The sequence below is a fragment of the Canis lupus genome, chromosome 28 (assembly GCF_011100685.1).
Source record: "Canis lupus familiaris isolate Mischka breed German Shepherd chromosome 28, alternate assembly UU_Cfam_GSD_1.0, whole genome shotgun sequence".
In the NCBI taxonomy this organism is placed as follows: Eukaryota; Metazoa; Chordata; class Mammalia; order Carnivora; family Canidae; genus Canis; species Canis lupus.
This window is the reverse complement of record NC_049249.1, coordinates 36,347,750-36,372,888: the sequence shown is the minus strand read 5'-3', so window position 1 is coordinate 36,372,888 and position 25,139 is coordinate 36,347,750. Positions and strand designations below refer to the sequence as shown.

Sequence of the window (25,139 nt, the reverse complement as noted above, 5' to 3'; positions counted from 1 at the left end):
ATACTTATTTGAGGGCTGAACCACACAAAAGGCATTATTCACATGATGAGCACCAAACATTTGTTTTCATTTATTTGCCCTCACCCCCAAGTACAGCTGACAAGGGGACCCGTGGACATGAAGAGAGGACAGAACTTGAAGCACCGTGCCATGTGTAAGTAGAATTCAAATGCCCACCAGGCAACGCTACCACTCCCTGACCTTGGGCATGCAACCTTACCTCAGTTTACCTATCTGAACGACGGGGTACGATGTTGCCAAATTGCAGGACTGGTGCCAGAATTAAATGGTGTCGTGTAGCGAACATGCTCAGCAAGAGGCCCAGCATGAAGACAGACAACACCGGTCGGTCAACAAGAGGATCTGGATGTGAAGATTTTAGCCACCCATGGTAAAAGTTAACGTGTTCTCATTTCTAAATGAAAGGTAACGAGTCATCGTCCTTTCTAAAGGATGGTGAAGTGATGACAAAGGCCACATCCTGCCTGGACATGCTCTTGGTCCCAGGGTTAAGGGAGATTTCCATGTCAGAAGAGTTTCCTTTCATGGAAAGTAGATAATAATCTGGATTCCATTCATGCAAAGTTTAGTGGTGCCTTAGGTAGGAGAGAGGCGGAGGCTGACCTCTGTACTATAAATCTGAGAAAAGGAACAACTGGGAAGTGAACAGTGGAAGAAGGCCTCTGAGGAGGGGGAGCACATTTTAAGAAACCAGAGGTGAGCGGTGGCCCCAGTACCCGGGTCAGCCCGGCACACCTCCTCGTCCCAGCCCTTGTTCCCCCAAAGCCACCCATAGTTTGGCCCATGGTCATCTTGTGTTTCGTGACTTCTAATTACATAGGAAGCCAAGTGAGAAGAGGAATCCCATCCTATACTTCTCTTTTTATCCCCGAAAGCATCCAGTAGTGCTGAGAACAGAGATGTTTAATACAAACCTCGATGAATAATTCAGCCACCGCTTTTCCCCTAAGTGATGGAACTCCCATGGAACAAATCACGGTCACAGAAAAAATGACTCCCGGAATGAGAATCTGGGACTCAGTGCTCAGATGCCAAGCGGGGCAGCTCCATCTTGTGTACCACCTGCCACACCACCATCCCGAAAAGAGGAATCATTGGCTGGTGTGCGATGAAAGCCAAAAGATGTCCCCTTCGCTCTCGATGAGCAGGATCACCCCGGAATCTCCTTGTTGCCCAGCAACAGCTGCTGCCAAGAGCTGGGCACTCGCTCCCTCGGTTCCAGGGAGGAAACCACCCTGTCACTGGTGACAGCCAAGGAGTCAGGAGGTGCGAGGAGGGTCGACATCACACCCCTGGGAGATTTCTGGTTCATTGTCCCCTTCTCCAGCAATATATGGCTTGAGACTTCCGTGTGTGGGCCTCCCAACCTAACTGCTCTTTGGAACATTGTTTTGATGGGAAAATATGTTCAAGCCCCAAATAACAACTTCCAAACATACTTCTGGAGCATGACCGATGCATAAGATGGGTGGCTTCCTACCCATCCTGTGTATTGCCTGTAGAGACAATGGCAATACACAGCCACTCTCATTTGTCTTGGCACATAACGAAAAGCTGAAGCGCCACATATACAGGGCAGCGACTCACCAGAGAGGATGCCATTACCCTGAGTTTAGTGAGGCCCTGGATCGTGTAGCTGTCAGGCTAGCAAACTAGTTGAGCCATATCCAGAGAATAACGTTTGACCTGTGGAGTCCCCCTTTTTTCCATACCAGCACCTGCCTTGCTGACCACGTGCTCCCTGGGCATTCTGCAGCCCTCTCCCTGCTTGCACAGAACCCGATGCTGAGGGAAGGGTTCGAGTCTGTTTATGGAGATTACTGCACACCACCAGCTAAGGGTAACTCATAATGCTTCGGGCAAACCATGATGATGAAGTAGCATCAGAGAGATGTGTCCAAATGGTCTTCATGCGTTTGAGAGACACGTTCCTCCCCACAGCTGACTCACAAGACAAGCAGTGAGGACGCACAGTTTGTACAGCAAAGGGGAGAAGGCAGACACGGAAAACGTGAACAGGCCCTGCGCACCGAGCACCAGGCCTGCTCTCCACTCCAAAGCCATGGCTTCCCGATGATGAGGTTACTCTGTGCTGCATTTATCCTGTTACAGTGCAAACAATGACCGTTCCTCAGGCAAATCCAAGACTACCACCAAGATTTACGGACAATCCCCAGGGACACAATTCAAGATACCAACAAACATTAATAATCGAAATCCATATTGGGTTGCTAAGAGGAAAACAATTGGATTTTCAAGCTGAGTTTCGAGAGAGCATAAAGTAAGTCACTCTGCACAGCCGTGATATGGTCACATTTGGGGGATGCAATTTTTAAACGTAGGAAGTGTGCAGAGGAGCCTCTGTTGCGTCCAGACAGTGTGCTGTGAATGAGAAGTGCCCCTGGCCACACAGTCACGTTGCTGGGGAGTCTGCAAGCAGTGCTAACAAGTCAAGGCAGCCTGGCTGGCCGAGCACAGGCCGAGCAGGCACCACCTGACACTGAGCTTCGGTGTGATTCCATCAGCCAGGTGCCTTATCTCACGGCCAGGGGAACCAGAAATAGCATTAAAACCAACCTTTAAAAGTAAAGATAAGTGGTAATTATGTCAGTGAATAGCTGGGAGATGGGAAGACGTACACAGAGTGGGCGCCTCAGATCATACAGTTTGCCTAACGCTCACATCCTCACGGAGCCGTCTGAGGCACACATTACACCTACATGGGTGCAGAGATGAGGGAAATGAGGTTCAAACAGTTTCACAGGGCCTCGGTTCAAGGTCACTTCCAGGGTTACATTTTCAAGGGCTCAATACCCGGTCCTCAGTCTGGCTCCAAATCCCGTGTGTCTTCCCTTATACCATGCCACCTTCCTGTGGCCAAAAACCTTTCTTTTACAGCAACCCCACTGGTTTACCTCGCTTTAAGTTTAATCATTAGACCAAAATTGTAGTGTTTTTTGTTTTTGTTTTTGTTTTTTACTTATTTATTCATGAGAGATACAGAGAGTGAGAGAGGCAGAGACACAGGCAGAGGGAGAAGCAGGCTCCTTGCAGGGAGCCTGATGTGGGACTCGATTGTAGCGAATTTTAAAGTGCAGTGGATGCCAGGCCCCCTTCTGGTCCGTGGACACCCACACGGGCCAGCACCCACTCCACCACCTGCAGGACTTCCACTCCTTGACAGGGAGCATGGAATGGACGGGGCTGAAGAAGGAAAGCTGCGGGTGAACAAGGCTCCGTCCCCACACTCACCATTCTGAGTCAGCTTGGTGGAGCACACAAGCGTGGAGATCTGGAAAGAGTCTTTGCTGATGGTGCAGCTCCCAAGACTCTGCATGCTCCTGCCCGTGGCCGAGTGCGCCTTTTCCTCTAACTCTGCCTTGGTGGAGGGCAGGCTCAAGTACGTGGCGGCGTCCTCCAGCTTCTTGGCCTCCGCCTGTGGGTTTGATGACACGCACGTCGAAAGCAAGTCACAAAATCAACGCCACCTGATGCTTTCCTCTCTCCCTTGCTATCCTTTATCCTTTTAACCATCATGATGTTTGCTCTTTATCATTTGCTAAACTGTTTATTTTAACGATTTCCCTTAGTCGTGTAGATTCACTCAGGTTAACATTTATTGCACACTATCCTCTCTCATCAGATCAGCAAAAAGGCTGGTCATCTGAAACGGGCATTTGCATAACCGACTGCAGCTAAAGAGATGCTTTCTCTCAAAGACGGGCAACAGTCAGCTGAGGCCAGGAAGCCCAGAGAGGAGCGAAGCAGTCCATACCAGCAATATTGCTCCAAGCAAGCGGTGTGTACCTTATAGACGATGAGATCATGCTCCCCGTCCCTCAGCGTGGTCCCATCGTATCTCATCAGCTTTACAAAGGCTAGTGCAAATATTTTCTCAGACTTATCCTTGGCTGCAAGAGAAATCAATCATCTTTAACTGCCGTCATGGCAATATCACATAAAAAGGCTACCTTTGTGAAAACATGACAAAACCGCATTGAATCAAAGGAAATATAAGGAAATGGAAAAATGGACAGTGTTCACCAGAAGAAAGACTCCTCCCAAAGGGACCACCGGTGCTCCAACTGATCTGCAAATTCCAAGGAATTCCAATCAAAATCTCATGGAAGAATTTTGTCATGAACACAACAGATTCCCACGGTCAAGAGCAGCAGGATGATGCTGAAGGAGAGCCCAGGCGGGGGATAGGTTGCAACCCTAGAAACCAGCAGTGACTGGAAATGACCACAAAGACCACAGTGCAGCTTAACAATGGGACACGCAGAGAAGAGGGAGCCACAGGGTCTGGAAACACACGACGAAGGACAGGCCAGTTGGGACAGATGATTCCCTAAGAAAACTGGCTCTCGGTATGAAAAAACAGATTCCTCGTGGCATCCACGAATATAAATCCAGGTGGAGTGAACACACGGATGTGAAATTTCATTCTCTGTCAAGAACGCTCCTCCCCGGATACCTGCATGTGAGACTCATTCCCTCCCTCACTCAAAGTCTCGGCTGACGGATCACCTGCTCCTTGGTGACCAGCCCATCTAACACAGTAAATTATAACCTGGTCACACTCTCTCCCTTCCCCTGATGCCCTGATGCGTTTTTCTTCCTAAGTGCTATGGACTGAATGGTGTCCCCTGCAGTCTGGTGCTGGAGCCCCAAATCCTGCCCCAATGTGACCACAGTGGCCATGAAGCCTGTAGGAAGGGGCTTAAGGTTAGTGAGGTCATAAGAGGGGAGTGCTGAGCCTATGGAACCAGTGCCCTTCAAAAACAAAGAAAGAGGGGATCCCTGGGTGGCTCAGCGGTTTAGCGCCTGCCTTTGGCCCAGGGCGCGATCCTGGAGTCCCGGGATTGAGTCCCACGTCAGGCTCCTGGCATGGAGCCTGCTTCTCCCTCTGCCTGTGTCTCTGGCCTTTCTCTCTCTCTATGCCTATCATGAATAAATAAATAAATTAAAGAAAAAAAAAAAAGAGAGACAGCAGAGCTCTCCTCGTTGTGTGAGTTCACAACCTAGAAGAGCATCCCCACCAGACCCCAGGATGCTGTCGCCCTGGTACTCTGAGACTCAAGCCTCAAGCCCCCAGACCTGTGAGGAAACACATTTCTGTTGTTTCAAGCCCCCTGGACTATTCTGTTAGGGTGGCCGGAGGAAACCAAGACGACAGTCCTTATCCCCGCCAGGTTCACGTGTGTGTGTGTGTGTGAGAGAGAGAGAGAGAGAGAGAGAGAGAGAGAGAGAGAAACCGCTGCTTTTCATTAAGTTTCATCTGCAGGCCTCTGGAAGGAAAGGGACACTGCACACTTGTCACCACTATTTCCCCAGTGCCTGCCATCTATTAGGCACTCTGTAAACATCTGTCCTAGTTGGGGACATGCCAACCAACTGGTTCTCTCACTTGCTGCCAGTGACGTGTGAAAGGGGAATGATGGGAACAGGGATGAGTGGCTGGATGGGCGGGCACAGTCTCTGAGAAGACGGACAACACGGGAGCCAGTGTGCAAACCTTCCGGGGACAGTCATGGCCAAATGCAGAGTCCCTAAGTGGACCCAGGCTTGGCCTGTCGGAGGGTAGAGGGCCAATTGGCTGGGAAGTAGCGGGGCAGGGGCCAGCGTAGGAGGGACGGATAAGGAGTCTCCACTGAAGAAGGAGATTCGGCATGGATTCCGCAAGATGTAACTGAGTACAGCATGGAAACGAGTTTCAGAGCTGTAATCTTTAAAATTATACATCCCACATTCTCTTTTTAGATGAAAAGACAGAGGAGCGCCTGGGCGGCTCAGTCACTTGAGTCTCTGACTTCGGCTCAGGTCATGACCTCAGGGTGGGTCCTGGGATCCAGCCCCGTGTCAGGCTCCCCGCTCAGCACAGAGTCTGCTTCTCCCTCTGCCTCTCCCCTTCCCCCTCCTTGTGCTCGCTTACTCGCTCATGCTCTCTCTTTCTCTCAAATGAAATCTTTAAAAAAGATAGAGATGAAAAGACAGAGGTCAATGTAGAAAGGAGCACATCCACCCACCTTGAGTCAGGGGCTCAAAATATCTTCCCTGAGTCACCACCACTGCACAAGGTAACGTATCTCGTTAACCTCTGCAGTCCTGGTGTCCAGCAGTGCCTGGCACACAGTAGGTGCTCAAGAAATGAGAGCTCATTAGATAAATGAAGGAATGATTGAACAATCAAAATAAAGAGAAGGATGAAGGCAAAAAAAAACATGTATCCTAGGAATTGGGGAAAAAAATAACTTTGCAAAAGGGCCTCACAAAACGTAAACTATCTCCATGTTCAGGTGACAAAGAACAGATCCTTCTAGGTTTGAGCTCATGTGGAAAACACATAAACGTGTCTTCGTGAAAGCAGCCATGGTTCAAGAGGACACATGAGCATCCCCGTTAGCACCCGGCTTCCCCTGATCCTACTATTAAGTAGTACAACAGCAAGCACCTTTATTAACATCCTACCGTTTACATCAAGGCCACGGACTCACTTATTACATGCTCATTAGCAGCCACTGTGAGCAGATAGTAAGTTTACAGGATGCCCAGGGCATGGGGGACAGGGCTGCCAGACCCAGGCAGGCCCCCTATGACCAAGGGAAACCCAGGCCCTGGCCGGCTGGACCCGGAGCCGCACAGATTCTCGAGTCCGGGTAAAATAGGAGCAGATGCATCTGGAATGACCAATGACATTCTGGACTGTGTGTCACATCAGCACCAAACTTCACACCCCAAGGGATGGATCCCAGCCTGAGAAAGCCCAGGATTTGGGCCCTATGCTCACCTCCCTCCAGGGGAAAAACAGCTCATCTGGCCTGGGGGACATGGGGGCCTGCACAGGAGACATGTCCTATCTCCGGACCCTGCGTGTCCACGTTCCGGGAGCCTGCGGAGGTCCCAGTGGCTGCTGTCACTCCCGCAGCAGACAGCTCAGGACTGCATCAGCCTCACACTCTTGATGCTCAACATGGTTCCAAGACCACACAAGCCATGGCCACGGAGCTTCATTAATTATGCAAATGTGTGGTGGTTTGTCGGGTGACAGCATCTTGTCTATGATGAGTACTTAAAACTAACTAGAAAAACAAGGATTTTGAAAATTAAAATGCTACAGAAGATATCCCTCTGCATTAATGCAATTTATTAACCAGAGAGAAGAAGCCTTCTGGAGACGGGGAACGTGCCTTTGATACAGTCCTCTGTTGACCCCAGAACTCTGTCCTTGCCCCTCCAGTGCTCCCACCTCCCCCGCTGCGGCCCATTCCCACCCCAACTGTTCCACGCTCCCCACATGCCCCCTGACGGAGGACAGACCTGCCCTGAGTGTCTCCAACAACACACCCTGCTCCATCCTCTCCATGATACTCTGAGACTGACCTCACACCTCAACTCAAACTGAAGTTCCGAGAACCTTCTAGGTGAGGTGTAGACAGCAGGTGCTAAACTAAGAGCAGATAGGTGTAGACAGAGGTGGCCTCGCCGTGCCTACAAGGCATGGGAGTGGGACACTTGGGCACGTAGACTAGGCTGGAACCAGAGCCCTCCCACTGACGAACTGGGTGACTCTGGGCCACTGAGGTGGGGTCTGTGAGCCTCAGGCTCCTCCACAGTAAAGTGTAGAGGGATGACCACGGTGATGGCATAGGGGACTGTCATGAACACTCATCCAGATGGCATGGTAAAACTGCTCGTGCCAGGAGCACGGTAAGAGCGTGTGAATGGTAGCTAATACATGAGATGCTCTAACCCCAAAGTTCTGGCCATCAAGGGGTGCCATGCACACCTAGTAGACCTCCATCTGCCACCGGGTGGGCTGGCTTTGGTCCTCAGGCAAGCATGCAGTGGCCAGGTACCACTTTCCATGCTGCCTAGCCCTGGAACCCCAACCCGTTGTTAGCTAGATCACTGCTATGCTTCAACAGTGGGACAGGAGTGAAAGTGGAATGATGCCCCTGGGCCATCTAGATCCCTTGGTTCAACCTCTTCAGTGGCCTCAGCCCACCCTTTGTGCACATCTTCGGGCTGATACACGTTCTCCACACCAGCCCTACAAACTGCATGAACATGCCTCCCCAACGCTTCTGAAGACCAGCAGGGTCCACCTGCCTCCTTACCAGACCCACAGAGGAGTCTACATTCACCCAGCATCAGGCCGTTGCACAGGTACTCGCTCTCCGGCACCCCTACCACTGCAGGTGCCACATCTGAGAAAAGGGCCCAGGTAGGCAGGCCCCTGGGCAGAAAGAGTACGAAGGATAGACACGTAACCACACTGCAGTGGCTTCTAAGGAGCCCCTGCCCTACACCGGGCATCGTGCCACAGGTTCAGCAGCCTCCATACTACTTGGTCAAGACCCTTAGGGACTCTTATCCTCCAGAGAGAGTATTGCGGACACAGAGAGCCAGGGCTGAGGATCCCCACCCAAGCAGCCCCAACCTCCATGGGGCTATCTGTGACAAATATGGGCCCCCAGACCACCCCTTCCCTCAAAGCTACAGCACACACAATGCAGCCAATCTTCTCCTTATTTCCCCAAATCTCAGCTCCCTCCCCAGTGGATACAGACCACCAAGGGCAAGGATATAGCTGCCTGTCATGATGTCTTAGCGTCTAGCACAGGGCTACGTCCTTATAGACAATAACAAGGGTGACAAGACAAACTCCAGTCACCAATAAAGAACTCTTTTGAAAGGGGAGGGATTCGAACCCCAGTCCCTTCCTCCCAGCTTCTCAGCATCACTCAGCACTATAGTAAGATCTCCTTTGAGAGAAGCGTGGCCTGAAGCCAGACATCAGGGGCTGCCCACCAAGACAAAATGGATCTCAAGGTTTTCCATTCCAACACAAAGGGCAGTAAGGGCCAATTTCTGAAACCTACTCGTGTCTCAGTGACTTTTCTGATGGACAGAACAGCGTTACAAGTCACACGGAAGAGAGGAAACAGAAAGGAAGAACAGGAAGCAGCAGCAGGAAAAAAATTCAAGAAGAAAATGAAGATCTCCTGTAATCAGTTCCATGAGAGTCAATAACATTTTCCGGAAACAGGTCAATGCAGGAATGAGCTAAAGGACTAAGACCGCACTGTGTTAGGATAACCGAGTTCTAGAACGATCCAGAACAACTGAGAACAATCCAGAGCAAGTGGCAAGAGCAGCCTGCTGAGCTTTCCCCCAGTTTTCCCTCGCAAATGACATGGGCCAAAATGAAGGGATTACTCACAATCCTGGGACGACCGATGGCGGAAGGTAAATCGAAGGTGACTGCGGTTGACGTCCTCAATGGGAATGGCCACCTGCACAGTTGAAAGAGGAAGTTTCAGCACGGGTACCCAGTACTCACGTTAATGGTTCGTTTACCTGGAGATGCTGTGCAACTGTACACCCTTCCTCCCTGCAGGGATGAAAACACGTAGGCCTAACCCCCTGTAGGACTTTCCCAAAGGCAGAAATGCTTTTGGAAAATTTAAACAAGACAATGTTGCAAGGGACGTCAAACCGACTCGGCAAGCCCACAGAAGTTTTCGTAGACGTTTCACATCCTCGCTCTTAAGAGCCTATTTTCACAAGTTGCCATTTTCAGGCTAGCCCTTGGCAGCGGTATCCATGGTCCCGCCGCAGCCGCGGGGACCTGCCCTCGGCAACAGGAACTAAGCTTTCCAGGTGTGACATTCAGTCAAAGAAGATACCCCCCGCCCCATGCTGCCGTTAAGCTAAGATGGCCCCAAATTCTCCTATCTCACATCTGTAGTCTAAGGCCAACCCCAAGATGGGTTCTCCAACATTCAAGCCCTTGCTGGCTCAGGGATTGGGGTGTGTGTGCCACAGTGGGCTGCCGGGGTGACATCCACCTGACGCACCAGGAGAGCAGAGTGCCACACCATGGCCCGGGACCTGTCTCCCCAGCAATGTCCTCCATATATTGTCACCTCTATTTTTTCCCATTTGGTGTAAAGACAGCATGCCACACATAAAACAGACCCAAGAAGAGAAAGATAATAGCTATCTTTAAAGGACTCTGTCATTTGTCTCCATGAAAGTCCTATTTTTATGTCCAAAAGGAGATGAGAGTAAATGTATTCCACGGAATGCCGGCATGGTTCCTTAGCAACCTTGAACGACTTTGTTGGGAGAGCTCCTCTGCCTGCCTAGGGTGCCCGCTGGCGAGCAGCCCCCGGTCGGGTGGGAGCTGGGGACTTCCTTGGGATACAAATGAGCATTTCATAATCAACCCTGTGGGATAAAATGACCATGTAAATGATACCTTAACGGTCTCAAACCAACGTGGCTGTTTTACTTGGTAGTAAATCACAGACTTGTACTCTGAAATCGCTTCGTCACCAGCACCCGGGAAAATCACATGCTTTAAAAGAAGGCATAAAGGGTTCGCATCAGACCTCATAGAGCTTGACACTGCATCCATCTCCCCACTTCCCGCCCCCAGTAGATGAGCTAAGCAGAGCACTACAGGAATGCCAATAAACCCCATCACAAATGGAATATGCTCCCAGCAATGGAAGGACGGATTCATCTGGAGAAAGCGCGGCCAGCGTACAATCTTGCTCGCAGACATTTAAGCATCTTGATGGTTATCAGTAGAGGGATGCTTCTGTCCATCCTTCGTGCCCTCACCCCGAACAGCTTTAACATTAAGAGCTGCGGGAAGAATGCCTGATCCACTCAGTAGGTCCAGAATAAAGAGCTACAGGCTAAGGAGGGGGTGGCGGGACTCCTTCCCATTCCACCAGCCACAAACACTGACCGCTCGACTCCAGCGGAAGCAATGCTGGTAAAGCCCAAGTGGTGAGGGCAGCACTGCGGGGCAAGGACTCTACACATGGGCCACCCATACAGCTGAGCCTAGGTGCACACATAGGGCACCACTCTCAGATTTGTGGGCTCAGGGGAGCCCAGCCTGTCACCCATGGTCCAGAGTGGTAGCTGCCAGGGATACCTGCTCTTGGCTTGGCCACCATCCCCGAGCACTGCCAGGCTGCTGTGGCCATGCAGGGGGAGGTCTTGGTAACCCCCACCACCCAGCAGAGCATGAGGTTAGATGCCCAGATTCAAACCCTAGTTCCACTTCCCACTAGCTCTCTGACCCTGTACAAGACTTCCCTGGGCCTCAGTTTCCCCATCTCACAGACAGCGATAATAATGACGTCTGAACTTCTTGTGTGACCATCAGACCTCTGAGCCCTGGGTCTATGCTGGCAAAGGAGGCCCTGTGACAGGGCCGGGAAACAGAGGGGGTTCTCAGAAACAGGATCGCGCAGCCCCAGCTATAGGCTTCCCTATCCTGCAGCAGAGTCAAGGACACACTTGGAAAATAAAGTTTCAACACCACAGATTAAGCTTTGCAACCATAAATACCTCCAGCCGTTTCCCGTCTTCATCGTAAACAGACACTGTAACCTCCACGTTCTTTGCTGTGGTTTTGCTTCCTTTATCGAAATCTCCTTGAACTAATGTTACGTAGATATCATTTCGAACATCACCTGGGGGAAAAAAATTATACCTTTAAAACCAATCCATTATTCATAATGTAACGGGGAATTCTCCAACACTGTCTAAACTGGTACCTCTCTGAGCAGAGGATTACAAATACGGTACAGATGATTACAATATATTTTCTACGAAACAGTTGCAGCATTTAAAGACATGACAAAAGCAGTTTTCAGCATTATAACCATTAAGAGTACGACAAGGAGGAAAAACTTCAAGGCCTTTAGTTATGTGCACGGTCTTCTCCCCAGTGGGTAGCCCACGCCCACGGGGACTTGAATGCTGTCGATGGATCTGCAGTGACCATCTCCTCTCCAGTGTCCACGGCCCATCGGGACTCACATCACTGTCTCACGGCGGACCATGGGCTGTGTTCTCGGAGTCTGAGTAGCCGAAGAACATCACAACATGAAATGGCATACCTAGGGTAACAACTGGCAATATTGGCTTCCTCTACATTTTTCTAAGGAGTTGAACAAAAAGCTGATTTGAGAATTAGAACCACAGGCAATGTTCCGAGGTGATGTCCGGGATCAGGGACTAGGAGTGAGTCAAGAGAGAAGCCTTCTGCATGGATCTCCTCTCCTCCTGGTGAGCAGCTGTCACAATCACAACAGACCCATTCCGTTCTGTTCTGTTCGGAGCAACAGACCCATGCATTTCAAAGTGAGACAGGCCATAAGTTGGGAGAAACCAAAACCAAAACAAAACCCATACACAACAAATAAACTCAAGACGCTCCTTCCTGCTGAGAGCATGTGAGGCCCCTGGTAATGGTCCGACTGGGAAAACTTAGCAAGCTTCATTAGCAGCATGATTTAGAGCAAGCATCACTACCCAGTGACTGCTCCTCTGCTGTCTGTCTGGTCACGTCCCACGTCTGACCCCCCCTGCTCTCCCACAGGGGATGTGAGAAACCGGTCCATCAAGAGCAGTGAAAGGTCCACGTGGGTCAAGAACAAGTCCCCTTGCTTTCTTGCTTTTTCTTTCCTTCATTCTTTCTTTCTTTCTTTTAACTGCTCTACTCTGGCTTTTAATGTATCCAACTATTAAATTAAGGTTTCATTTAAAAGTCATTATTGTAATAATCCCAGGGGGTTGCTACCACAGCCACAGTCGCTCCTGGGAGAGGAAGCACGGCTGCAGTCAGTAATACCGACCGTGCAAGAAGCTAAGAGTGATAGAGCCCAGGGCCGGGGCGGGAGGCACAGCTGCCAGGCCAGCACCTGCCACCAATCCCTGTGTGACCGCAGACAAGTCACTTAACCTCCCACGCCACCCACAGCTAAACAGCCTCATCGATAAGGCAGGGTAGTGTGTATGAGCCCTCAGCCTGCACATTCCGCCAAAGCACAAAAGCAATAATCAAAACAGGGCTGCAAGAGCGTCACAAAGGCCTCACGAGCCAGATGCCATCCCACGCTGGGGGCAGGGAGGTAGAGAACCCCATGGTCTTACTCTCCTACTGGCCTAGACATCCATACTCAGGGCCATCCCAGATGTAAGACCTTACTTGCAGTAGATAGACCCCACAGACGCACACTCACAAGAGTGCCCTCCGTGGATGCCTGCAGGGCTACAGGGTCCTCATTCTGGGGAGAGAAGAACTAGAAGCAGACATGGATGGACTCACACAAGCCTCCAGCCTCCTTCAGCTCAGAGGAAAACTCTGCTTCCCCACCAGGATCCTTCAGAAAAACTGCAGGATTTCCAGCAGCTCACAGAAAGGTAGAAAAGCCGCTGGCACAGGTGACACAGCGGGCTCTCCCACTGCGCAAAAGAGGTGCACGTCTCTGGAAAAAGCATCTCCATAAGATGAGACAAGATGGAACAATGCACAGTTCTACCAAACTGAAGGCCATGAGATCTGAGTGAAAACACCCCAGGCTGTCTCATCTCCATCCCCACCCCCACCCCAGAGGGTGTAAAGCGGCGCCCACAGCCTGTTAGTGATCCCCCGGCCAGAGAGAACAAGGTGACTCAACTATAGCTGGAATCCCATGCTACAGGAACCCTGACCCCCAACTTTAGCACACAGAACCTGCGGGAACAACGGTCAGCTGTATGGCTTCCCCGGGAATCCATTAGGAGGTTATTTTAGAGGTCTAGCCTTACCTTTTAAGTTGACCAATTAAAGAAGGAAACACGACCAGTACAAGCTAGATTTCTGGGTCTCCCTTTGAACACGAGGCCATCCTAAGGCTACCCAAGATGAATGCACAATGTCATCCTAATCTATAAATTTCATCTCAAGCTCACGTGCAAGCAATATACCCACGAAGAGCTCCAAATTAGTTTGCTGCACACAGACTTGACTCCTGCCCATAGAAGACATCCCAAGGTTGTGCAGCGCGCTGGAGATCATGCTTTCTTCCCCTACGGGTGAGCCACTACGACCCAGCCTAACCAATCTGCGATGTCTTTCCCATTGATTCACCAGTGAGAATATACAGTGACCCACAACAGCCCTGAAAGATAGAGGTAGCAGAAAGAACATTCCCCACCTGCCCTAAAATAAACAAAGCAGTAATTCTGACAACACACACAATGAGCAGATACCTCTTCCTGCGAGTGTACCGTGGAGCCCGATAAAGGGACGCCACGGGGAATCTCACCCACGCCAAGGGGAGGGTGGTTTGGCCCCATTTCTACTGCTCATTAGCTGTGTAACTTCAGGTTGTGGCTTAATTTTGATCACAATTAGTTCAACACCAATGTGTGGGCTTCCGAGATCCTCAGATGGATCAAGCCACATTATTAATGTGAGCATTATCTGCAAACCAGAAAGTATCCCACAGATATAAAGGATAAATATTAACGTGCTTGCCCAAGATCTCGTGAGGATCAAATCAGATTATTAATAAGAACGTTATTTGGAAACTGAAAAGTATTATGTAAACATGAGATTAATCGTAACATGGAATTCCATTATTGGTTTAATAAGCTTAAAATCCATTATCAGGCCGGAGCGATACTAAGTAATATGAACCGTGCAGGTACCAGGTGTAAACATTCACTTTCTGCCCTTCCTTCCTTGTTTTGAGCAGATGTCTATCCAAACATTTGTCAGGTGTCCACATCTCCCTCATACCACCCTTGCACTAGGAGGGAAGAGCTGACGTCTAGGTGGCTAATGTGCAACGTTGCACCACCCAGCCCTTCACTGTCCGGGGGCCGCAGGGCAGCGGACTGAGCAGGTCGGTCTGGACGATGCTCAGGCTCCTTGCTGGGAAACACTGGGTCAAAAGCAAGCCATCTTCTTCAGGACACTGACGTCTGGGAAGAAGACGGGAGACATCAAAGGGCCTTACCTAGGGGATGAAGTCAATATGCACAGGAGACAACCCAGCAGAGGTCACTGTGCAAAAACAGAGCAGGTGCCCGGGGGAACTCAGAAGCTTGCTGTCTCTGCCGCTCGGGTGCCTGAGCTGATGGGTATCCTCAGGGTTCGGCCATTTGGCCATTCGAGCGAGTGGGGCTTGCATTCTCCATCACTTTACCCCCTACAGCATCCCAGCTCTAACCCGCCCCACAGGTAGAGATTATCACCACTCATTCTTCAGAGCAGCAGACCACAGCCAAGCGAGGTCACAGAGGAGCTGTGGCGCAACTCCAAACACAGGACGGATTCGGGGTCCCATGTTCTCACTTCTAGGGCTGAAGGCTGGGCTTCCAGGCCGGGGACCACTGTGGTGAAGAGACAACCCACCCTAAGGGCCATTTTTTTTAAGCCTGGAACATAGTAGGGTCTATTTACCTAAATCATGCCCCCTTAACTTTGAACACATTCTGGATGATTCCAGAGCTGTTAATGGATCTTCATTGTGAACCTATGTTACCATCATAAAAGAGCTGCCTTCATCCTAGAGGGAACCAACCATGACTGAGCCGTTGATCAGAACCAAAAGTGAATCCCACATGGCCCTTGAAACAGCCCCACACTCCACAGCCCTTAATCACATTATACGTATTACCCCACGGAGCAAACACAGTCCGTGTGGCCAGGGTCGGTGGAATGTCTAAGTCCCGTTCTTCCTTTCCACCACATGATGTGGGGCAGAGACAAAGTGCAAGGCTTCTAGATTAAGGGTGACAATGGAATACAGGAGGGGCACCTGGGGGGCTCAGTTAAGCATCTGCCTTCGGCTCAGGTCATGATCCTGAGGTCCTGGGATCCAGCCCCAAGTCAAGCTCCCTGCTCAGCGGGGAGCCTGCTTCTCCCTCTCCCTCTGCCTGATGCTCCCCCTGCCTATGCTCTCTTTTTCTGTCAAATAAATAAATAAAATATTTTTTAAAAAATAGAACATGTGACAGTAAAGGGTTTGCTTACAATGAAGAGGACGTTGTTCACTCAAGCCGGGGTGGAAACCCATCTCAAGCCCTTAGGGCTGGGTTTCTGGAAATGCTTGTTTCACCGGCTTGTCCTTATTACCATGCTGCCAGAAGCCACTCCCACCAGCAGGTTATTACAACCAAGAGAAGCCACCTCCCCGCAGCCTGAACCTAGGTGGTCAGCTCTCACTCTGGCCACAGCTCCTGCCTACACGGATGATCCGTAACCACGCTGGGGTTTACACACCACCTACCACAAGCTCCACCCTCTGCTGGCCAGAGTTCCTACAGGCTACTGTCCCCGCACTGCTCATGGTGGCCGGCGAGCCAAATGCCCCAAACGCTGGCCACATCCACACCACACTCGGAAGTGTGGACGGACAATTCTTACCAGGCATGATTATCTCCGGAAACCCCGTTTTCCGAGCCACCGCTGTGGTCCTGTCCACTAAATGAGGAAATTCTTTTCTAATCTGATGGATATCTCCAGGAAGTAATTTCAGGGTTACCCACAAACCTAGGAAAACAATGGATACATGAGTCATGTTTTAGCTTCATTTCTGAAAGATAATTTCAGGAAACCAACCTCAACGAAGGAGCAACTGTTAATTGACAAACCAACAACTTAAGAGAAAATGTGGGTGTGTGAGAAAGAGAGAGGCCCAGAAAAGTACCTGGCACAGGTAAGTCACCTGTGTCTGACTAGCTGGGATACAAACCCTGCCCCGGAGGTGCCTAATGCCCAGGTGAATGCACATTAGCAGAGCTGTGCACAGAACCAATGACTCCTCTGATAGGCTTTTAAGATAAATCAGGAAGAAGCATTTTTCTAGGCGTGATTGAGAAAGCTATCCTTTTCCATTCTTCCCAGAAGGATGACCACACCAGAGGGTTCGGGAGGTAAATTCACAGCTCCTCTGACCCAGGAAGCTTCTCAAGTGGGCAGCACAGCGCCAGGCCAGTCCGCACAGCCAGGGCAGCCCGGTCCCTATGTTTCACGACGTCACAGCAAAGGAGAAATAAATGCTCTGGCCACCACTTGGCTCTTGCCTCCAAAGGGGGGGAAAGCGAAGACCCTGAAACCCTCTGAGCAAGACGGAAGGGCTTCCATGGACAAAACATGGGAAACTTTCTAGCACCTGAGAGCCGAGCGTGTGTACCATCCTCTCGCTCCACAAAGCTGATGGACAGTTGCATTTTGTGTAAAATACTCTTGGGCAGCAAGCAAACAGGAAATAAAAATAAAAGACACTTTTTAATGAAACCAAAGGCGGGAGATAAATGAGTTGCCTGGCACTCGTGGCCACTCTGAAAACAGGACCTTTCTCCCAGGGAAGGGAAGTTGTCACTGTCAGCTGACACGTCCGGGTCTCTGTCCCTGGGACCCTGGGGGCCTGGCTGGCTTGCTCCCTGGTCACTCAGCCCTGCAGGACCCCAAGTGCCCATCAGAATATAAAAATATTTGCTCTAACACTACTAGTGTGTGTCTGTCCAGCCATTCCTCCCCCAGGACACAGGGACCATTCACCACTGCTTAGCTCAGCCTTCAGTAGAAGGCAGATGGGTAAACCACAGACATTGTCCACAAACGTGCACTCCCAGCAGAACTGGGACACCCCCGACGCTCCCACATGGAGGGCCACCCACGTGGCTCCTGCCCAGAGCCACCCTGCTTGATGAAACCCCACACCTCACACCTTTTTCCTCGAGCTTCCCATCTCCTCTCAGCTGGCCTAGAAACATCTGTCCTCTGCAAAGAAAATGTTAATAAACAGAGACAGATGTATTATCTAAGGTAGATTGTTTTATGCATAGTACTTTCCTTTTTCTTTACTTTGATATTTTTTTCCTTTCTCTTTCTTTTCAAGATATAAAACTCCAAATCATGAGAGGGAGAGTCTGAAGAAGGAGGAGAGAAGCATAACCAGTAACAAGAGGTCCCTAAAGAGATGTCAGCAGGTGACACCCAACCGGGGGCATGTGTATCATTGCTCAGAATGCGCACTGCACAAAGCCCTGGCAAAGAAAGGCAAGTGAGAGCCAAACCCAGCTCACACTCTGCTCACCGAGCCGTGTGCCCAGGCCCTGCCTGCATGTCCTCACTCACCCAGAGGATGGGCACCCTTTCTCTAAGTAACACAAAGGCATCACAGGCTGGTGTTGCTCTGGACCTGCAGGCAAGGTCCCTTGAAGGGCCAGGCACCTAACCCATGGCTGTGGCCTCCAGTAGAGCAGACCAAGTAAGAGAGACGCCTGCAGAAGTGCAAGGGGAGATTATCACTGCAGGTGACACAAACAGACGTGGTCCCTCCTGGGGATACCCAGGCACCGCTGATGGGCTCTCAATTCTCACTCAGGTCCCCAAAACCTGCCAAAGGAATGACTGTCCCCAGAAGGAATGTGACTCCAAGACATTTTTCAAGGACCTGCAAGACGTGGTGATCATGTACAGAGGTCAGAGGCAGAAAAACGTTTAACACCATTCTAAAACCCTGCCGCCTTCCCAACACCTTTCCTTTCTCACAAATACCAGCTCGCTCAACGATCTTAGTTCATAAACAAGTAACTTAATGACACAATTCAATTTGTTAGAAAGCGATTTAAACACGGAGATTAAGCTTTCCTGATTACACCGGGTTTAAAACACTTTCCTCAAAAGAGAAAATGAGGCCCATTTCCAAAGATAAAGGGTATTTTAGGTTGACTTTTGCTTAACCAGAGTAGCTAAAAACAAGAGATTAGCACACATTCTATCTCAAACAATAGAGAACAGATGTCCGGGGGTGTCTGGGGCTTCACTGTCCGCATACAACACCCAGCACCTCTGGGTTCAGGGTGCAGAATAATTTGGGCTAAATACAAAAAATGTCAACTGGGACAAGTAAACATGTGGACATTAAACCCCAAACAGGCCAGCGCCTAGAGAGGAGCTCAGAACAGATGAGCACAGGAAACACCCTGGTCCGGAGTGAAGACTTCCCAGGCTTCCACGTCCCTCCCACCAGCCCGTACTCTTCACCATGGCTTGACAGGCAAGCAGACATCACCGGGGTGAGCCTGGGTCACCACCTGGGGAAACACAGAGCTCCACTGGGCCAACCCACAGGCCTTGCAGGCAACTGATGCAATGAGGCCCAGAGAAATGTTCACTTCAGAAATGCTCCTTCGGGGAGGAAAAAAAAAAAAACCCAGCTAGTGACATTGCTTGGGGGCACCGCAGTTCAGGAAGGCACCTGTGGTCCCCTTGAGAAAAGATGCTCTAGTCTCTCAGTTCTCACTGTGACCTAAAACACCCCATCCGTCTCCTGGAGACCAAGGACCTGGGCCCCCTGGTATGAGTCCCATGGCCTCTGGTGACACACATTTGCGCCCCAACACCAGGGAGCCTGACAGAGGCAGGCTGTGGGTCCTCCTGCTGGCCTGACACCAATCTCCACTTCTCCTGTGTGACTCCGTGATAGAAGTTTATCAAAATCCAATGGCTCTGCCAGAGAGACTCCATCCAACAGGAGCCTGGGGTCTGGGGACTGGCACTCCCAGTCTAAGAGTGGCTCCAATCAAAACAGCTTTAATTGGATCTCCCTGTGGTTTTCAATTAAGTGTAAATCAGAGAGCTGGTAATTGATGAGAAGGTGGGTCCTGGGTCAGCTTAAACTGCTCTGTCTACAGAGGCCACGGTTCATTAACGCTTTGGGTCGGGGTTTTTGTTTTGTTGTTGTTTGCCAGGGACAGAGCTGGCTAGTTCACAACGCAGAACACCAAAAGCTACTCACTCCTCCCGAACATTCTTCAAACTCAATTCACACTGCCCTTTATAACAATGGAAAATGAGTCAAGAGAATTGTGTCTTAAAAGGATAGTGACATAAGGTAACTAGACAATGAGAGAAGTCGCTCCACTTAAGCTCTACCGACTTTATGATAAGTCGCCATCTAATCAGGGGCTGAAAAGTGGGTTCTCCCACTGGCGCAAAAAACAGCCTTAGGTGGGAGACGTTGTGAAGGTGACTTCCCCTCGAGCTGGAGGCCTCCGTAAGCAGCTGTGTTCTGGCAGCGGTCCTGGCCAGCCCGAGTGCCAACTGTCACCAGCCTGGGGTGACTGATTCATTGCCTCTGCCAACAGAAGGTCAGCTGCTGGGAAACCTGTCAGCGGGGGATTAAAAATGAGGAGTGCAAGACGTGGAGTCAGGAGGAGAAATCCCTTCCATTACAAAACTGAAGAGAGATCCATCTGCAAAACGAAGCCACTTCCTCAAAGAGAGGAAGGGGAACCCCAGCAAACCGTGCCAGCATTGAGTGTGCGACACGGACAAGGAAGAGAGTAAGGAGCACAGGGAGCCAGGCTGTGCCGAATGTCTCCGCAATTCTCTGAGCAGCAAAAGTGAAGTAACAGCCAGTGGACAGTGACCGTATTCTCTTGTAAAGTCCTTCAAGTGCTTTCAAAAATGGCTAGGAGAAGAAGGGAGGGCTGCAGAAGACTCAGGAAAGCAAACAAATGAGTTGCTTCTAGTCTCAACACTGGGCTCTTTGCAAACATTTCATTGTGTCCCACACAGCCTCCCCTACTCATCCAGGGGCTTGGGGCTCAGCAATGCTGACAAGGGAGATCAACAAGAAACCCTTTATATACTGTACATACACCATACATGTAGATTGTGATCCAACACTGCCAGCATCACCATCACCATCAGCAGCATCACCATCTCCACCATCATCATACTCATTCTCGTCATCACCATCAGCATCATCACCATCCTCATCACCAACATCACCACCACTACCACCACCATCATCATCAGTAGCATCACCATCATCACCATTATCATCACCATCAACATCATCATCACCACCACCATTATCATCATCATCAAACTAAAATGCAAACCATACAGCATCGTCTCAAGTTCATGTAATAACTGAACATGTGTAGAAATAAAACAAAAGAATACATACCCTGGCCCTTGTGGTTGACTTCTTTGGCAGCAATGACTTTGTTTATAACAGTCTGAAGGAAGTCATTCTCCCCTGCCACCCTGGGTGAAAAACGGGATGACATGTTCAGCGGCTTGTGTCGAATGGCGTCGTCCAACGCGAGCCTGGAGGGCACGGGACGACCAAGACCACAGGAGACAAAGGGGCACAGAGACCCAGAGGTCACGGTAACAAGGGAACACAAGAGATCATCGTCACCGAATGCGAGAGAGTCATCATGAGTCAACGCACGACAAAGGACAGGATAGATGACAAGAGAGACAGGGAAGAGCATTGATCAGGAAAATGCTGAACCACACAAGAGAAGTAAAGCAAACGAGGTTGACCCAATCCCCAGGAAATAAACATGCACCAAGCCTCCACTCCATTTCTATCAGATAATAAAAAAAGGACACTTATCTGAAAACAATGTGTTTGGACAGCATTTAATCACAAGGAATGTTTATGTCCATTTCTTCAATTTTAATAATTCCTGACCATAGCATAGGTCAAGAGGCAGGTGGTGTGAAGGGAAAAGCAAAATCAAGACCAAAAAGGGATCCCTAGAACCTAACTGCTTGGGGAACTTGGGTGGTGACCACTCTACTCCATCAGATTATATATTCAGTGTAGCCTCAGATAATTAAGTACGAGAAGAATGGCAAAGTCTTTGGAGAACATACTACTATGTCTGAGAAGTGAGACTGTGACAACACAATTATGAATGTAAATCATCAATATTTGAGGGTCCCATGGATCATGAGTTTTTTTCATAAAAGCTATACTAAGACCAAGAGTACAAACAGGCAACATGTGCAAAGAGAAATACCACATAGCACAACAAAGCACAATATGCAATAAGCGAGAAAATGTACGTCATGTACATAATGTTTAAAATCATTTCCAGAACCAAGGCCAAGTATTATTCATCACTTGAGCCCACATTACTCAAGAGAGCTGAGGACTACTTTAATTTACTTCACCAAGTTAAAAAAGACAGAAAGAAAAAGATGTACACTGTGTTAGCTTCCCTAAAACTTATCCTGCGATATAATAAATCAGTTTTAATGGAGCAAAAAACGGTTTCATTAGCATGGCATTTCCCAAAGAACTGCTTTCATTGCTTATTTTGCTATTAAAATCATGCTGCTCTTTTGTTACAAACACTCGAAATATTAATCTGAGTATTAGCCTTCTTTTAATGGAGCAAGGAATCACAAATTATAATAAGAGTCAAACACGTAATAATATTTTTTAAAACGGGTGTTTTGCGATAAGACAGAAAAAGATGGTGACAATATGCTATCTCAGGCAGCTCCTAACACAACCCAGTGAAATTTAGACTAGTGAATCTAAAACTAATAACTCCCCTAACTTTTCAAAACAATAACCCACAGGTTTGTTTTGTTTTGTTTTTTCTCCTTGACTTTTCCCAGAAGATACTAACAGGCAACAGGTAATTTCAAGTTAGTAGTACATTAGGGCATCAAAGAAACTCTGAGGTCTAATATATAAAACAGCATTCAAAACAGCACTGGGCTACATTATTTCTCACGGGCAAAAGAAGCAACTTAGTATTATCATTTTATAAGGGTATATTTTATTCATTACCTCAATATCTACCCATGTTCAAAGATGATGTTTCCCTTGTTTACTGAGGAAACTTCCAGATTCTGCAGAACTGTGCTTCCTTTGTAACTATCTTCACCAGGTGTGATTCCGAGACAGCACTAACCAACGGGACGTTCTGCATTGGTGGGAATGTTCTAGATCCTCACTGACCTCACTGACCTGAGGTACTGAACACACTTTAAATGCGATCGAAGAACTAAGTATTTAATTTTATTTAATCTTCCCTAATTTAAATAGCCACGTGTAGCTCATGGTTACCACATTGGACAGAGGCTACCATATTGGACAGAAGAGCAACCCTACCAAAATGAAGCCACAGAAGACCTGTTAGCCTCCGGTTTTGTGTGGTGAGATACCCATTTCAAGCTGGTTAATGCAGGGTTTTCTGTTATTCTCACACACGGGGAGGATTAGAAAAATTTCCACTGAGCCACGCTTTAGGATGCTATCTGACTAGATCACCCGCCTGCAAAGAAAACCACTCTGATCACTCTGACCCCATCCTGACCAAGTGGCTCTCAAGTCTGGGGCTGAGTGAGGAGATCCCCCACGCAAGAATGGGTGATGCAAAGGGAAGCCAAGCTCACAGCTCCTGCCCACCGTGCCCCAGAGACTCCTTCAGCCACCTCCTGAGTAACCCCAGCCTCCAAACCTCCACGACTGACACCTGAAGACAATGTAAAATTCCTAAAATAAAATTCGTTTCAAGCCTGGAACCACTTAAGTAAAAACAGAAATGAGAAGAGGCAGAAGGCAGAGCACTGTGACAGGTCATTCTAACACACCTTATGGTCTTCTCCTCTAAGATTTCACACCCCCAGGAGGAAACTGTCTCTTCTGATTACCTAAACCACTCCAACCCCTTTCTGTCTCTCCACGGCTGCCTGAGATGGAGAAGTGCCTGGTGAAGTGGCCAGAGACGTTATATAGGTACTCTCTCGCTTTAATCCCCAAGGAAGTAATGCCAATTCTTCCGACCTTTTCCACGGGATCTACTTTCCAATCAGAGGATCAATTTGACAAATCTTCTCCAAATGTTTTCCAAGCTTCCCACACCTCTCCATACACCTGGCTTCAGAACTACATAAACCCGAAGAATGGGGAGCACAGACCCAGTCCACTCTGAGCAACCAGAGGCAGAAAGTCAACAGCATGATTATTTGCTTCAAGCCTTACTTCTCGCTTTACAAAAGAAGGCCTCATTATTTTGTTTGGTTTTCTATTTTAAAAAGAGCAACCTCCCGTGATGAATTTCAAAGTGCTGTATTTTGAATATGTGAATAGCTACTATAATAAATCAATTATGCAAAGAAATATGCATGCTCAGAGTGGAATGGTACTTCTGCGTGTCCTATGTGATAAGGTGATTCCCCTGAATCACATGGAAAATCTTCTACGTCTAAGACCATAAAGCAACTTTTTTTTTTTTTTTTTTTTTTTTTCCATAAAGCAACTTTAACCTCAGATTCATGCGGCTACAAAAATGCAGTGACTACACAGATTTGTCATTATTATAAAAGAACCAAACTCTGTGCTGAATTCATAAACTTAATTTTGTAGAGAATTATTACACACGTTTTCCATAGTCTATCTAGTTAAGTGCTCTGATTGCTCCATACTTACGGCTGAAAGGGGATGAAATGCTGCTTATCCTCATCGTCTACTTTTCCATTTATTATATCCGTTACATCCATCACTAGGGACAAGAAAAAAACAGACATTGTTTAAGTGCTATAATCAGAGAAAACAAACAAACAGAGGAACACCAGATAGTCTTCTAACAAAACAACAGCATAAACTGCACGGTGGCATTTTTTTTTTAATATCCAAGTTTAAAGCATTTTCATGTTCAAAAGAAAAATGAAATTATCTGAAAATGCTGGCCCAAATTGGAGTGGGGTTCAAATGGTAGGTTCTACTTCATAAATTCCTTTGCCTGGGGGCACCTGCATGGCTGAGTCAGTTAAGTGTCTGCCTTCAGCTCAGGTCGTGATGCCAAGATCCCAGAGTCCTGGGATCGAGCCCCAGGTCGGGCTGCCACCTCAGTGGGGAATCTGCTTCTCCCTCTCCGTCTGCCCCTCCCCTCTGCTCGCTCTCCCTCTCTCGCTCTCTCTCTCAAAATCTTTTTTAATTTTTTTTTTAAAGTAAATTCTTTTGCTTAGGATGCCACGGACACTTTAGACCTGCACTCCCCAATAGAACATCGTTTGATGATGTAATGTTCTGGAACCACAAGCACCTGGACCGTGGTGGTGGAACTGAATTTTTCCTTTGATTGCATTCATTTACATAATAGCCACATGTGGCCAGGGCCGACTGCACTGGTTGGCACTGTTCGGCACTGCTCTGGGTCATCTGTAAGTTCCTGCCACATTCCTCCAAGTGACATCACAATAATCAAGTCGCTGCCGCCACCTACCTGCCCCGTGCCGGTATCTGGAGACAAACACTCTCTCAAGGGATACCAGACAGCTAATCCTCACAATCACCTTCTGCACAACTGAGGAAATTCAGGCTCAAGGACACAATCGAATGACCTTGCCCCAAGTCAGCCAGAAAGTCTCTGATGCTCAAGCTTTGACCAACACAGTCAGAAACCCCAAGAACAGCCCTGGACACTTACTCGGTCTCTGCTCAATTGCCACCCTTAACCCAAGAGAGGTGAGCAACGTGCCT

General features: G+C 48.9%; 1 protein-coding gene across 2 annotated transcripts in view; it reads right to left on the bottom strand.

The window, feature by feature from the left end:
- DOCK1 (dedicator of cytokinesis 1) overlaps positions 1-25,139 on the bottom strand; it is a 493,779-nt gene that overhangs the window by 386,234 nt on the left and 82,406 nt on the right. Inside the window, exons 11-18 of one of the 2 annotated variants that reach the window (XM_038579104.1) lie at positions 24,087-24,159; positions 20,814-20,956; positions 16,253-16,378; positions 11,398-11,522; positions 10,289-10,387; positions 9,248-9,320; positions 3,829-3,932; positions 3,274-3,457 (exon numbers count right to left, since the gene is read on the bottom strand). In XM_038579104.1, coding sequence (XP_038435032.1) covers positions 3,274-3,457; positions 3,829-3,932; positions 9,248-9,320; positions 10,289-10,387; positions 11,398-11,522; positions 16,253-16,378; positions 20,814-20,956; positions 24,087-24,159 — 927 coding nt within the window. The remainder of the gene's footprint in view (positions 1-3,273; positions 3,458-3,828; positions 3,933-9,247; positions 9,321-10,288; positions 10,388-11,397; positions 11,523-16,252; positions 16,379-20,813; positions 20,957-24,086; positions 24,160-25,139) is intronic. The other variant, XM_038579105.1, reaches the window with a different exon arrangement.